At 41.1% G+C, this 15,943-nt stretch overlaps 1 protein-coding gene across 2 annotated transcripts in view; it reads left to right on the top strand.

Annotated features, from left to right (window-relative positions):
- DGCR2 (DiGeorge syndrome critical region gene 2) overlaps positions 1 to 15,680 on the top strand; it is a 50,386-nt gene extending 34,706 nt beyond the window's left edge. For both annotated transcript variants that reach the window (XM_049805202.1, XM_049805200.1), the window contains 5 exons: positions 2,333 to 2,509; positions 4,486 to 4,689; positions 8,698 to 8,850; positions 9,530 to 9,766; positions 10,560 to 15,680. In XM_049805202.1, coding sequence (XP_049661159.1) covers positions 2,333 to 2,509; positions 4,486 to 4,689; positions 8,698 to 8,850; positions 9,530 to 9,766; positions 10,560 to 10,801 — 1,013 coding nt within the window. In that variant the 3' untranslated portion in view covers positions 10,802 to 15,680. The remainder of the gene's footprint in view (positions 1 to 2,332; positions 2,510 to 4,485; positions 4,690 to 8,697; positions 8,851 to 9,529; positions 9,767 to 10,559) is intronic.
- The last annotated feature ends 263 nt before the right edge of the window (positions 15,681 to 15,943 follow it).

Here is a 15,943-nt window from a genome sequence, read left to right as displayed (position 1 = left end):
GATTAAGCTGAGAAAAAGGAAACTACTCTGTAGTTTCTTGTTCTCTGTGGTGAATGTCTAAATGAACTGCTGATTCCTGATTCTAGTATTTGCACAGACTAGTGTAGGATATTTGGGGGTTTTAGCTGCTTAAAAATTAGTAGATTTTTGTATACTTAAAAAAAAAAATCTTGAATTTTGCAGAATTACCCAGATTTTTTTCATTTTAAAGTACTTTATATAGCTTATTTAAACCAAGACAAAATTTGCCTAATCCCAGAAATAAATCCAGTTTATATGAAAAACTGAACATTAATCTCATAGGCATCACTGGCTGAACTTTTTCAGTTGCAAAACAAGCAGCTCCCTGTGCTGAAAATGCAAAGTTATGTTTCTATACCTTTTATTTTTAACTAATTCAGTTGAGGGATTAGTTAATTTTGAAGTCATCATATGAATGCTTACGTGTAGAATTGAATGTCTAAATGCTGTGTACTGGTTTACATAATGGAAAATCTAAAACAAAGGGTGTTTTTTAAGCATCAGCACTGTGAGTTCCAGTATAGCATTTGAAAATTAATCTGAATACTTTTCTTCTCATATACAATTTTCAGTAATGGAAAATGTGGAAGGAAAACTGTCCAGTAGGTACAGATACGTAATTATGAATGGAATTTTGCTGAACGGTTAGGTCTTAAAAAATACTTCCTTGGACACATGAGAAGCAGTAGAACCCTGCATAGCTTTCTAATGACAGTACTTGTTTACTGTGCTGCCATGCACAAAAATATTGATTTCTTCTGTCATTTAAGTGGACAGAGGTGACTGAATACTCGGAGCAAACTGCTGCTTCTTGTAAAGGCAGGAGCATTTTTCATTAGTTCCTTAAAGTAAAGCACCTAAGGATGTCTTTGGACAGCAAGGGAAAGGGAGGGAGAAAAGTCCAGCTTCTCATAATAGGGATTTCTGGTCTGGACAAAACTGGTTATATAGGTAGATTTCTCCTGTGAAGCCCAAGGGAAAAAAAAGCCATTCTCCTTAAAAGGACCTTTCTTTATCTTCGGGAAGTTGACTGCACTGCCATCTGCTGACAGTGCTTACAACCAAGGAGGCAGAATTTACAGAAAAATCATGATACCTGTTTTTATCTTAAGTTTTATTTAATTTGATGCCTTGTATAAATTTAAGCCTTCTCAATATCATATATTCTTTTGTTTGCAAGCTTTCTATTTAATAATGGAGTATCTATATGAAATAAAGTACATAGTAGCATTCAGCAGCTTCTGAAAAACTTAAGCTTTGTTTACTTGTAGTAAGGCAGACTCTGAATTCCTAGTATCTGTTTGAAAAGTGATTTAGGATCCTATAGTTGGAAACTTTAATCCATTATTGGGAGATGTGGAAGGTAAGCCCTCAAAGAAATGATAGCAGAACCTAGATGCATTTTAAAATAAATAAATAAACAAAACCCTATCATACCTAACAGCATTTGAAAGGACCGTCGTGAGAGAAGACTATGTAATATGCTAACTGCAAGAGCTGTTAAAATCAATGTTTAAGCACGTAGATTTGTAAGCAGGCTTCTGAAAACATATAAAATAGGTTAATTTTCACAATTGCTGTGTCTTGGCCTCCCATTAATCTCTGCAACTTTGCATACTAGCAGATTTAACGGTGAAGCAAGATACCAGTCAGAAACGACATTTTAAAAGTTATAAAATTCCCTCAACACCTCTTGTGCTGTTTGGAACCCATCACAATACGGTCTCTTAAAAATTACGTGAGTTGGAAGGACCAAATAGTCCATAGCACCACTGCAGCAGCAGAAGCGGCATTGCAGCCTTGTTCTCTGCAGAGCACCGCTCTGCGCTCTGAATTACCGCCACGAGACGTGGCGGAGCGGCTCGGCAGCACGCAGGATAGATGCGCACGCACCTTTGGAAGCGCTAAGTAGATGCTTGGAGCACCAGGTGCAAGACTGGTATGGGTTCTTGCTCCACTGGTAGCAGGTGTGGCCAAACTCAGCGTTGTTTGAAGGGGTGCATGACTATTGGCAGGCAAACCCCATCGGACTCTGGAAAGCAGCATTTGTAGAGATATCAGAACATCACTCCTACTGGTGCAGAATGACGAAATTTCCCAGTAGTTTGGAAACAGCAGCCTCTTCTCTCTGAGTCACCCCTTCCCTCCCTGCTGTTTGCCTTCCCCCGGAGGAATGTTGCTAATGGAAGCTAAAGCTAGAGGACAGTAGCCTTATAGCAGAGTTGGTGTGCATGAAATGAGTGACATTAACAGAGCCTTTCTAAAGCTTTGCATACCCGCAGGCTGCTTATACCAATGCATCTTGTTCTAGGCTCTTCAGAAGTATTTTTACCCCCTGACCCTATCTTTGGTACGGCTATGTCTGAAAATGAAAACGTTCTTTGTGCCCAGCTTCAATGTTTCCATTTTCCTACCCTTCGGCACCATGGTTTACACAGCTGGTATGCTGAAAACTGCTATGAGAAATCTTCATTCCTCTGCAAAAGGAGTAAGTTGGTTTTAGTTCAGCGTTAACTGTGTTGCATGTTCAAATATGCATATACCTAGTATGGGGAAATCGGGTGGCTGTCAGCCGCAGTACAGATTTTCACTAAAAATGATTGTTAAGCAGCTATGCCAGCCCCAAAATAAAGTATACTTCAAAAAAAAAAAAAAAGGTAAAAAAGAGCCTACCTTATTAATAAATACTATTCTTAAATTATTAACTTCACATGAAAATGAAGAAACACTTATTCCTGGTTTATTTTGAATATAGCAAATTCTATTAAATTCTTTCCAGCCAGTTATTAGAACTGGGGGGGGTTTAGAAAAAGCAGGTGGAGCTACTGACTTAAAGTGGAAAAAAAAGACTTTCATTCAGTATCTTGCATTTCTTTACTCCAAAAGTTTTTATACCAACAAAGCTATTGGCAGTATTTTCAGGTAATATTTAAGATACCCGATATAGATGGTGCTTCTTTGCAAGAAGGAGAAAAGCTGTTGAACTTTTACTGCAGTTCTTGAGGTTTTTCTCGTTTGCTTTTTCTTTAAAGCAGGGAAAAAGACTTGCAGATAGCAAGGGAGGAAAATTCAGCCCTTCTTTGCCTGCTTTTGCACCTGAAATATTGAAAACTAGGAAGACAGGATATTGCCTTGTCTACCTTGATATGAAATAAAATCTTGGAATCTGATATTGAAGGACATGTGTTTAGTCAAAATGATGATCAAAAGATGACCTTTCTGGTCATTTTGAGGGGGATGATGATGTAAGGAAGGCAATAGTGCTGCCAAAACGTTAACCGGAGGGTGAGGGTATCAGATGTATAAGTTGAGCAGAAGAAAGCTGTGTCTGATTTTGGGCCTCACAGTACAAGAAAAATGTTGACAAGACCTTGTCAAAAGAGAGGCGAGTTCAGCGGGGGCCAGGAAGATGGTGATGTGGGCTGCAGTGCCTGTCCTTTGAGGTGAGGCAGTGGGCATGGGGTTCCTTTAGCCTGGGGAAGGGAAGGCTTCCAGGGGACCTGATAGCAGCCTGCCAGTACTCACAAGGAGGTTATTGAGAAGATGGAGCCAGGCTCTTTACAGTGGTGTGTGGCAGGAGTCAAGGGATGTGAAGTTGAAACAAGAGATTTGAATTGATGCTAGGGAATAATTGTGAGGGTAGTCAAGAGTGGAACAGACTTCCAGGGAGGTTGGGCATCCTCCACCCTTGGAGTTTTTTTATGACCAGGTTAGATAAAACCCTGAGTAACCTGTTGGGACATCCTAGCTGACCCTGCTTTGAGCAGGAGATTGATCTGGAGACCTCCTCGGGTCTATGCCAGTCTGAACTTTCCTGTGGACCCTCGTAGCCGATCTGTGTGTAGGTTGGAGGGGTAAGGCTACCCTCCCGGGGCAGTTGCCTCAGCTGGCAGGTCCCAGTGCTGCCGGTGTTCCCTCTCTCTGCGTTTGGTAACCTGTCTTTGTGTCAGTGGGAGGAAAGGACAGTGGGCAGAAGACACCTAAACTTCCTTCGCTGGGCAGGGATCGAGATGCAGCTAGGGCAGTGGAAGTACTATTGCTGGTTTCCTTTTTTAGGCCTGGCCTGTTAAGAGTCCTTCAGACTGGCCCAGAGAAGATCCAGCTCTTCCTAAGTACCAGAGAGAGGGAGGGAGCTGCAGCAGGCATTGACAGTGAAGCTTAAACTTCTCAGACCACTTGTTTTCCTGTGTCTTGGAGAGGATGCCTGAAAGTGTGTCAATTCCATTAAATACTTAAAACTCGCTTTGTCAGTTTTGAGCAGTAAATCATCCCTGAGTGCCTCCACACTATCCATCATCTACCCCACTCCTTGGAGATCCCTTTCAAAGTTGCTTTAATGCGAAGGCATGGCTTTTAACTGGTGGTCTGCTTATGTTTACAAATCACTTAATGTAACAGAATAAACTGGACTCCTGTCTGGCAGGCTCGCAGACACTTGGATATTGATGTGTATTTCTGTTCTAGGCCAGACTTGCGTTGATATCAAAGACAACATTGTTGACGAAGGCTACTATTTCACTCCAAAAGGGAATGATCCCTGTTTGAGCTGCACGTGTCACAACGGTGAACCTGAAATGTGCGTGGCTGCTTTGTGTGAACGGCCCCAGGGGTGTCAGCAGTATCGCAAAGACCCTAAGGAGTGCTGCAAATTTACATGTTTAGACCCAGGTAAGAGTTTTGTCAAGAAAAATGAGTTCGGTGCTCAACTTGGTTATCTTTGGGTATAACTTTGTTTGAAATGACGCATCTTTTCAGTGCCTTCAACATTGCTGAGTACAAACCCCCTGTGGGGAAAGACCTTGAATCGTGGGAAATGAAACACTTCAGCCTGGGGCTAGAAATAATTAGTTATCCTTGATACTGCTTATACAGGAGAAGCAGTAGCTTGTCTTCTGTATGGAGATTGACACTACTGTGGATTTTTAGTAGAGCATCTTGCATGGTTCCTTTTGTCATGTTTAGCTGTCATGAAAAGAAAAGACTTTTCTCTTGAGCACTAATTAAGCATCTTTTTCTGGACGTGAGCATTTACGTGTGTGCAGGTTTGTATGCAGGGATTTACGTGGGAAGCAGAATTTGTAAGTTATATAGAGTTTCAGTAATAATCGGGACATGCAACCTTGCTTATTGGGTTTGGCATGTCAGTGCAGCTTCTTGTTTTGGATCAGTAAAGTCTTCAGCTGACTCTGACTGAACTGTTTGTCAGTCACCATTTGGGGATGTAGATTTTCAGAGGGTTATTTTTCTGTAAAGAGACTTGCGAAAAGAAATGTATCTTACTTGGAATTTACTGTGAGGGTGGTCAAATACCGGAGCAGATTGCTTGTGGAGTCTCCATCTGTGGGGATATTCAACACCTGACTGGACTCTGTCCTGGGCAACCTGCTCTAGCTGACCCTGCTTGAGCAGGGGTTGGACTAGATGATCTCAGGAGGTCCCTTCCAACCTCAACCATTCTGTGAAACTGTTATTTCCTGGTATTTTTAGAAGAACCTAATCTTATCTGAGTGTATTAAGAAACTATTGTTCTGAACTCCTATGGAAAACACGGAAGGACAACTCTTCCCATCAGAGGCTTCTATTTCAGTCTGTTACAAAAAAGGGATGCTTCTTGGCTTCCAGATTTGCAGTCTTTCTTATTTGTTTTAACTACAGAAGTTAATCATTAAAGGTCACTGGCTCTACCTTGCTGTCATTCACATTTGTTCTGAGGGTTAAGCTTAACAGATGTTTGTAGCTCGTGTTGCAGGTTGGTTGGTGAAAGAGTGGGGGGAAAAAGCAGGAGTCTTCCTCCCACTCTTATCAGCAGAGTTAAGACTTTGTCTTTACTTTTTTTTTATCTTCAGAAACAGTGTCAGCAAAGCATCAACCAGCAGACAGGATAAGATGACCTGGGATAACCTCGTGCTGTGTTCTTTAATCCTTGTTTATTGCTGTGGGTCTTAACTATTTCATGAATACTGATTTAAAGAGTGTATTTTACCACATCCTTTCTGATCCTTAAGCTCTTCTTTCTGTACTGATGCTAAATAAGAGTGTTTCATTATACTCTTGCCTGAAGTGTTCTGGTTTTTTTAGTAACTTAGTTTTTTGCGAGAAGAATCATCAAGCAGTTGTCAAACTTCCTTCATAATGAAATTATTTCAGCTAGTGATAAACACTGAAATTTTTAAATGGAGCATTTCAGTTTTCCTTGTGGGTGTTCATAAATGGCTGTTCCAGATGACAAAATTAATGAATTACTTTCTTTAATCAGCATGTATTTATCTTTGTCCAATTCTTGCATATATCTTCTCTAAGCTCTGTTGCAAAGGAAAGAAAACAGTTTACTAATCAACAGTTAAGTAAATGAATCACCCAAGGAGAGACCAGGGGGAAATAAATCCTGCTGTTGGCTTGGCAGGTAATCAGCTCTTGCAGTGTGAGTGGGTGAGCAATGATTACAAGTGGATAACGAATATTACTCAAGGACTTAGTAGTAGGGGAGTTTTTTCAGTGGTAGGAATAAGCCAAGCAATCACAGCTATACTCTCTTGAAAGATGCTTCTCCTCCTCATTTAGTTGAAGATAAATAGCAGGGGAAAATCTTTCATGTACTAATACTGAAACTGAGGTAGTCTGTCTGTCTGCTGCTCCATGGATGTGGTAGAAAATAATTTTTCTTTGTGGCTTTTGTTTAGACAGACCTGCAACTCTTATTTGTGAAAAGGTAATAAAAGTAGTAAAATACTTTGAAAGAGCTCATGGTGCAGAAGCTTTTCTAGTGACTCAGCTGGTGCAGTTACAGGGTATTACTACTGTATTGAGTGTAAAACAGCTTTTCTGAAATAATCTCTTTGGTTTTATGTGGGTTGGAAATCTCTGTGATGACTCGGCTTGTTCTGTACAAGCTGGGTCTTTGTCTTTTTTTTTAAATCTAGGACTTGACAATAGTTTATCCAGCCAAACAGGTTGAACATTAGGAGCTCTCACAGGCTGGGAGCAGTGTGATGGAGGCCCAAGATGCCCCAGAAGGGTCAAGAGCTGCACTTGTAGCTGGCCTAAGGAGAATGCATGGAAGTCAGGCTTTCTGCCTACAAGATTGTGTCATGCTTGCCTGTGTGTCGATTTTACTTAAGTCACTTTATTTAAGGCAGTTATTAACACTAATTTATGCTGCTCATGAAGTCAGCATGGCCATAAAATGGAGGAGGAACAACGGCAGGTCTGTGGTGGTCAGGAGGGTGTGTTGGTTGGTAGGTGTGTGACTGCATCAGTTTAAGCTCTGACAGTAAGAGTCGCTAAAAGGTTTGACAGCACAGAGGCTTTTGTACTGTGCAGCCAGATTTCAGAGGGTGTAATGTTCGAGCTCTGTGCATAGTGCACTATTAAATGAATTTCTTGTTGCCAAGAATGCATTACGTAATAAATACTAGCCTGTTAGCCATGTACTTTAACGATGTATAAATTAGGTGGATTTTTCTGTTACTAGCATTTGTAGCAAGTCAGTACTTAAAATTTTTGTGAGGCTTTTAGCTTTCTTCTGTAAGGAATCTTTGATACAGCTTTAGCTGCTGTTAGTGACAGGAAGAGTATTGAGAGCGCTCTTGCGGCTGTGGCGGGTGCGGGAAAGAAGCGGCCAGGATCTGGCCGGTTGTGCGGTGGCACTGCGGTGGTTGGGGAGAGGGGTTCGTACCTGGTAGTACTTGTATCCTGTAGCAGTACGTGTCCAGGTTGTGCAGCCACTTTATCCGTTTCTTATCCACACCTAACATGGGAGTGTTTCTCATTCAGAGCTCTTTAATGGGAAATTGGTGCAAAGATCTCAGCATAGTCATTTTTAGGTCACTTTTCTTTGTGTGGAATATCTGTATGTGTGCATGTTACTTAAGGATAACCAAGTGTGATTAGTTGAATTGTGGAAAAATTAATACCTCTCATGTTTGGCGCTGTTGGAACAGTGATAATTTGCTCGCAAGAGCCTTCCAAGTGTGGATCTGGTTAGCAAAGGTATAGAGCTTTGCTCAGTGGTATAGAGTCCTAGGCTCCTGGGTCTGTTTCATGTTCTGCCACTTGCTTTCTGTGTGATTCTAGGAAAAGATTTTAATTCTTGTTTACCTTAATCTCTTCAGTTCCTGAAAGATGATTATCATGTTGATTTACCTTTTTAAGGTATTTTTAGTTCCTATCATTTAATGGTGCTAATCAGTGTACCAATGACATACGGAATTTAGATGACCACATCTTGGTGATAATGACAATGTTTAGAGATTCCGTTGTTGGAAATGTAAAAGTTAAGATGTCCACAAGTCACGTAGAAATAGTGTGTAGATATGCCAGTTCTCAGGCCTTTGCTGTCCTCTTTATTATAATATCATCAGCTATGCCAGAGATACAAGTGAATGTGCAAAAAGCCATTAACCTTTCCTTTTTCTTGTTTTCGGAGACCTGAAGCCTTCAACATTTTGTCCCTTTTACTGATTTAAGGTATTTTTAGAAACATGTAGATGTTCTTGCAATAAATAGATAAATCACCTGATGATTCATAATTTTTTTACATTTTTGAAATATGAAGTGTTAAGCCAGGCTAATGAATCTCCACTCTGCATTTCTCTCTGCATTACTGACAGAAGAACATCAAGAAAAATGAGTCTTGAGCAAAACTAACAGGCTTTTCTTACATGTTTTATGTAACAGATGGCAACAGTTTGTTTGACTCAATGGCTGGTGGAATGCGTCTGATCGTTAGCTGCATTTCTTCCTTCCTCATCCTCTCTCTGCTGCTTTTCATGGTCCACCGGTTACGCCAGAGGCGGAGAGAGCGCATAGAGTCTTTGATTGGAGCAAATTGTAAGTAGCCTGTATCTGTAACGAGTCTTGATCTAAGTAGTGTATGTGCTTCAGAATAAAGAGATCAGAAGAAATACAAATCTGTGGAAAACATCAGTGGAAGTCTGGTTATAGATTCTACTCAGTACTGTGTGCAAATGTAGCTGTGCTGTCTGTCTGAACTGGTCATGATTTGTACAAGTTTTGGTTCTCTGAACCACTCTACGTTCAAAGAAAGAACGTTTATATCAACACTTATCTTGTGCCTCGTGCTTATTAGTGACAGATTGATGTATGTAAGGGTGAGAAATGTCATGGTCTTGCTTGACTGTGCCTGTGTATGTGTCTTGGTAGGTTCTTCAAACTTGAACTTTTTTAGCCAATAATGGAAAAATATTTTCTGTTTGTATGTGGTCTGAATCTGAAATATCTTTTATGTGTGAATGATCTCCTCAGTTTGAAGAGGTTAGATTCAAATGTAGATGCGATGCAGGACAAACAGGCTGGGAGCAGGTGGGCCTGGGTATCATTGTGTAACTGCAGTGGGTTGACTTGTATAGGTTATGTAGACTTTTTTAGGTCTTCAGGAGACGTGAGTTCCTTGGGTGTGAAAAGTGGAAAAAGGTGTTGAGATCTGCCTCAAATTGAAGAAGAAAGCATGGGATCAAGTCACTTACTATCTCTTCTTCTCTCGAAATAGTGCACCATTTTAACTTGGGCCGCAGGATGCCTGGTTTTGATTATGGTCCCGACGGTTTTGGAACTGGCCTTACTCCACTGCATCTTTCAGATGATGGGGAAGGTGGGGCATTTCATTTCCACGATCCACCTCCACCCTATACAGCTTACAAGTATCCAGATATTCAACATCCGGATGACCCACCTCCTCCTTATGAGGCTTCTGTCAATCCAGACAGCATCCTTTGTTCCACTCCAGGTACACAGGCAATAGCTCCTCTTTTCTTCCTCTTTTTCATTTTGGCTAGAGGGTAGATTTTTTAATTGTTTTTTAACTATAATCATGTGTTTTACTGGTTGTGATGGGAAAAATACATTTCACGATAAAATCTCCTATTTCTGTGATGGAAAAGTCTTTTGTTAAAATGTGTCATTAAGCTTGATTTTTCTCAAAGGTTCTTTGGATCACTTAAATTACAAGTGGAATCCATGCTGCAAGCAGTTTAACTCTTAGGCCTTACCTATTTTCAAGCCTTATCTTGGATGAGTTACCTGGTTACCTAGTTTCCACTATGCTGGCACCTTTTCTGGTCTTTTGGAGATAGGTCTGTAGAGATTGGTATTAAAAAGTAGAACAAATGTCAAGTACAAGAGACTGTGAGTAAAATATATCCAATGTCTTCTCTCCTCCCCACTTCCCCCACCCACACCCCCTAAAAATTGACCAAAAATATCACTTTCTAATGATTCACCCAGTGCTCTTCAATTTTGCAGCTGTGATATTTCCATACAGTAGAAATCATTCCAATTTGGGATTTTATAGCAGCATATGTCACAAGATAAGTGAGCCTGATCAGTGCAAGTGTGTTATTTATATATCGAAGTTTTATTTTTGCTACATAATTTTCCTCTTTTGCAGTGTCATCTCTTTGTGCATTAATGCAAAACCAAGAAAAACTTGGAGCTTCCAGAAATATAGATAGTAAATCTATTTGGGAATGTGAAATGATGTACTTCACGTTCTGATTCTGCTTGTTTTTTGTCCTTTGCAGATGGAGTTCTTTCTCAGACTGTGCAAAGCAGTCCTCCATCACTAGGAAACTGTGATGTGTCCCCACAGCTTACAGAGGGATCACTTCCTCGCTCAGTTGGTCCTTCTCCAGTGGAGCTGGAAGACTCTGCTGACAGCAGCACCTTTCTTGTCCCTCCTGATACACCGCTAAATGAAAACACACAGGCAGAAACTCTTACGGGCAGCCGTCACAGCCACTGTTCTCTCAATACCATTGTATAAAGGAGTAAAAAGCCGACTGCCAGTCAGAAATAGTTTTAGCAACTGTTTGCACAGACAAACACTAATCCGTGATTTGAACTTCAGAAGAAACCTCCACTTTGGTTTTTGAACACTGCTTTTATGTTCTAGATTAGGATTGTGCCTCTCGTTTTTTGGCTGTTGTTATTCATTCACTAATCGGTTTGTCCTGTAAATATGGATTGTATAACTGCTCCTTTTTTCCATTAGCTATGGAAAAGAGTGCAGAGAATTCCTTTGACTTCTAAGGAGGTGAAAAGTATGGGTAGGTTTTTTTTTTTCTTAACCTGAGAGGAAACAAAATCTACATCAGAAAAAAGCTGCTTGGATTTGACTGGATACCACTGGACCCAGGAAACAGATGATGGAAAAGGAGGGTGGGGGCAGTCACGGTTCAATCAATTGCTTTCTCTTTTGCTTCAGTGCTACAGTTGGAAAAGGCAGAGAAGATAGGACTGTGGGGGGAGGGGCTGGGGGCCCGTTTTACAGAACGGGAACACTGAGGAGCTAAAACACATGCCACCACGTAAGAGTTATGCAGTATGAAAACTCCTGTGTGTTTTGATCTGCCTTGCTGTTACAGAACACCGTAGAGACTGGAGGATGAATGATCTACGCAATATGTGGCAAGTGGGTACTAAGAAATCTAGGATTTGCAATTACAATTATTTTGTTGTTGGAAGCTGCAAGATCTCATATTGTCGGGTAAAATTCTGGCCCATGAAGAAAACTGGGTCTGTGTAATGCTTGTGTCCCTCTGGTGTAATCCTCGTATGTGTTAGGTAGTACTCTAGGGAAGAGACGGGGAGCAATTAACTTTGATGCAGTCTGACTTCACTATATGAAGCCCCTGTTTGTTACAATCCCATAAGGAAGATTGAGGTATTTTTCTTTGTAGTTTAACTCCTTTACAATGAACAGTTGCACAAGACTGGCCTGGATAAAAGACCATTGTTCTTGCTTTTCTTATTGCATGCTATATTTAGCATGTAAGTGTGTTCCTCCCCTCCATTTCACTTCACAGTTCTACAAATACCACTTAAAAACAGTGATCAACATGCACTAGACGTGATGTTTAATTCTAATTAGACACTTGTTCCTTATCTGAGTCCCATAAATTGCCAACCCTATTCTAGGGATTTCCCCTGTGCCCCCCAAACAGTTTATCCAGGTCCCATGAGGGATTATAATGAGGTTAGTGTACTTAAATCAATAAAGCAGTTTGCTTCAGTCTGATATGTCATCTTAAAGTTCCCCCTCAGATTGAACTCTAAGTTAATTTACAGATGGCAAAAAGATTCATTCACTCCCTCACTAAACCCGAAGTTAAGCATTGTTGGGTTTGATAATGAGTGCAAAATAATCTCTACAGATTACTTTAAATTTAAAGTTTGCCTTTCAGTGTACAAATAATTTACCCTTTACCCCATTCTCCTCTTACCTCTGCTTCTCCTTGACTTACTGTAGCAGTCAGCAGGTGAGATGAATTATAAGGAATTTGTAAAGAATGCCCCTTGTGAGTGTTCTCCTGTTACCTTATGAAGGGTACAAGCCTAGAGGGACAGGAATAAGATACTGCATGGGGGTGTGCATGTGATCTATTTTTCTAGTCATGATGAGAAATCATACTTGTATGACAAATCCTAACCCACTGTTGTGGTTTCCCAGTGCAGCAGACTCTTTCCCCATTGAATATGCTGCTACTTTCTATTCTGTATCTCGCCTATAGGCTTATACTGTACTTGGGGATTGGTCTTGACAATTCGACTCCTTTTGCACAGAAAACTGTGAGTTTTCGTTATTGAGATCGTATCTGGTGTCTTGACATTCAGACGCTTGCTAACAATCTTGAATCCATCAGAGAGCGTGAATCACAGTTCTAGGGTGCACTGCTGGCACACGAGTGGGAGGAAGCGCTGTTAGGAAGCCTCTCTGCCTGGAGCCGTACCACTGCCCGCGTCCTGCTCTCTGGTTTGACTGGCTCTAACAGCAGTGGTACGAAACAAGAGGAGCAATTCTCCACCCTGTAGGATCTCTTGCTGTCTCCTCCTCTGAGTTCAAGTCCTGGTCTAATGAAGTGGATGGATAGCAGTAGTCAGAACCATGCATACAAATTATTGAGCATTTCTGAAGTATGAAAATAAAGCGGGTTTTGTGCATTTTTGAGCACATTCATACGTTTTATACATTGTATGTACTGATTTTTCTTTAGTTTTATAGGTACGAATGCGTGTGTGCGTGTGTGTGTTTCTGGGTGGCGATATATATATATATACATACTGTAGACGGTAACCTTTGTGCTGTGTCCAGCTAGGTGAAGCTAAGCACTGGGATATAAGCTAGGCTCTTAGGGTTAATCATTCTCTCAAGCTGGCTACACTCTGTTGTAGGACAGGCTGTGATAGTGTACACTCAAGTAGGATGCAAAGTCTATGCTACTACAGTCTGTTCCTGAAAAATATTTTGTTAGCAGTGCAAAATAGAAAACTTCCAATTTCTTTTGAAGCCAGATGGAATATTTGTTCTTTGTAGTATCCTAGCGCAATAACAAAAGGCCTTTTGGCTTGGTTTAGTCTCTGATGCTGTGTTTTGTGGCTGAGGTGAACAGATACCTTACCTCACACTTCTCCTAACGCTGCGGGAATCTGTTCAATATTTTTTATTTTACTTTTGGTTCTGTGGTGAATTTTATTTGAAAATAAGCTCTGTTACAACTGGCAACTTCATGGTGGCTCCTGGTTGTAGCTATTCCAAATGCGAGCTTCTTTGTAGAAGCCTCGGTGTGATATTTTCCCCATTGCTTCTGAGCCTTTCCCACTTGTATATTGGCACAGAGGCTGCTATTTTCTCTCTTTTTCCCCTAGTCTTCTTCATCTTAACTGTAAACACGGGAAATTTTGCCTTGAACAGAGCAGCTCACTAAGTACAGCTCATTTACCTCTTGGTGAGCTTTGAATTTGGCAATAAAATTGTCATTTTTTCCCTTTTTAATGTAGCTTTTTCACATTGGGTACTTTCTCTCGGAGTGAGAGCCTTTGTAGTAGAAAATGTCACAGCTACTCAGACTTCTGGACCAGCTGGGGAAGAGTTGTTGTCTTGACAGCAGTTGACTCCTCAGCAAACCTTCCTTGCCCTTGGCAAGGTGACTGGTAAGCAGTTTGTCCTGAGCACCAATTACAGAGAGTTGATGCTTGCCTGAGGAAGACCTTTCTGTTTTGATTGCCATTCAATTGAGATCTTTGGAGTTATTTTGTGCATTGATTTCTCCCCACCACCGTTCCTTTCTCTGGATGTTTTTCTTAACTGCTGATGCATCCCAAATGTTCCTCCAGACCCAGCGGGGGAGATGGCGTTATCACATCATTCTCAGCAGCACGCGTGAGCAGAGAGTGCATTTCTCCTGGGATGTCTTCGACCACAGTCGTTGTAAAGGTGCAGCACTCAGTTGTGTGCAGGGCTGTCCTGGTTTCGGCGTGCTTTAAGCGCCTCCCGTTGTGGCCTCGGACAAAACAGCTCCTCAGATTCCCCATCCTTACAACGTACTGTGGTGCCATATGGAGGTCTCTGCTGTTCCTTCAAGAACAGCCCTAGATATTAATTTCTGTTGGTGTTTTCAGTGATACCTGTACACAGTCTCACAGCAGCCTCTTAATTTTTTTACTAGATGAGTTGTAGAGTATTGTAATGTTAGAAGGATGGTGGGTTTCATTCTGTGCTAGAAGATCAAAACTGTCTGTCATTCAGATGTACAAAGAGCTTGTCTGCGTACTGTTCGGTCTTGTCTAGTTTTGAGCGTCAGACTATTCCTTTACCCATTCATGGCAGGGCACCGATCTAGAAGAAGAATGAAGTAGGTGGAAATTTTTTTCTGAAGGCGTAATCTTGCAGTTGGCTGGTGCTCTGCCTCCACAGGTGTCATGGGGTGATGGCCTGTTCATGCATCTCTCAAGTTTCACTTGGGAAGAAAATGTTTTTGTGACCAGTAATTACTACCTTTCTTTTCCCATCTATTGTTTAATGAATTTGAAGGTGTTTTCAAAGATGGTTTTTTTATCTTTCAGATGTGGCTTTTCAGTGGCGAAGCACTGATGTTTTAATGTTGCTTCATACAATCCATAACGCATGTCTCCTTCTTTTTTCAGTTGCTGAAACATGTTTTTTCTCCCTAGCTAAAGAACACGCAATACAGAAATTTCTTTTAAATTTCCCTTGCAAGTTGGGAGCTGGACCCTAAAATTAGAGCAGATGAGTGTAGAGGAGGCGAATCAAAGTTCATACATTTTGCTTCTGATGTTCCCCAGTTGCAAATGAAATATGTATTTCTTTGGAATAGATGTTTTCGGTGGTAAAGATCTGCTTCCCTTAACAACAGTCTGCATTACCTGCCTGCTACGGTACGACATAGCTTTAATTTTCCAGTTTTGTGCACCTTGAATGTTGAATGGGTTGGAGTCGATGCCAGCGGAGGTGCTGCGCTTGCAGGCTGCATGCGTGGCTGTGCTGCGCCGTACCCTGAGCGTCGGGCTGGAGGATGCCTGGGAGGCTGCGAGAGAGAATGAGACACTGCTTTTTACCTTCTCCTGGAAAATAATTTTAGCCAACGCTGCATTTGCAGGCTTCTCCTGTGTAGTTGGTTTGTGACTGGACTTAACTGTGGCAGTGTATAAAAGATTTTGATATTCTGTGAAATACCATGTAAAATTTAAATTTGATACTATAATAATTCAGTCCCTGTGACATTGGTTTTTTTTGTTCTAACTTCTTTCTTTGGGGTTGGCACTAATCTTTCTTTCTTTTTTCTCAAGATGCTGTGAGAAACATTTCATCCAAATGCCAAATAAATTGTGTTCTGTAAGAGAAATGGCCTGTTCCAATGTCTCCTGCTTTCAGTATCGATGTGGTTCCTCAGCATTGCAAAGGAAGGTCTTGTTAAATCACACTTCTGAGCTGTGATCTGGCAAAAAGATCAATGGATGCATTTAACTTCAAGCAGGGAGGCTGACAAAGTCCCTATGTGTACAAATATCAGTGGAATTTACCTAGATGAGTGTAATTTTAAGAAAGTCTTGGCTGTATGCCCAAGAAGGTGTGAAGTGCAGCCTACTCCTGCTGTCCTCTCCAGAC

This window comes from Accipiter gentilis, chromosome 7 (genome assembly GCF_929443795.1).
Source record: "Accipiter gentilis chromosome 7, bAccGen1.1, whole genome shotgun sequence".
In the NCBI taxonomy this organism is placed as follows: domain Eukaryota; kingdom Metazoa; phylum Chordata; class Aves; order Accipitriformes; family Accipitridae; genus Astur; species Astur gentilis.
Note: the sequence above shows the minus strand (reverse complement) of the source record. Positions and strands in the feature narration are given on the sequence as shown.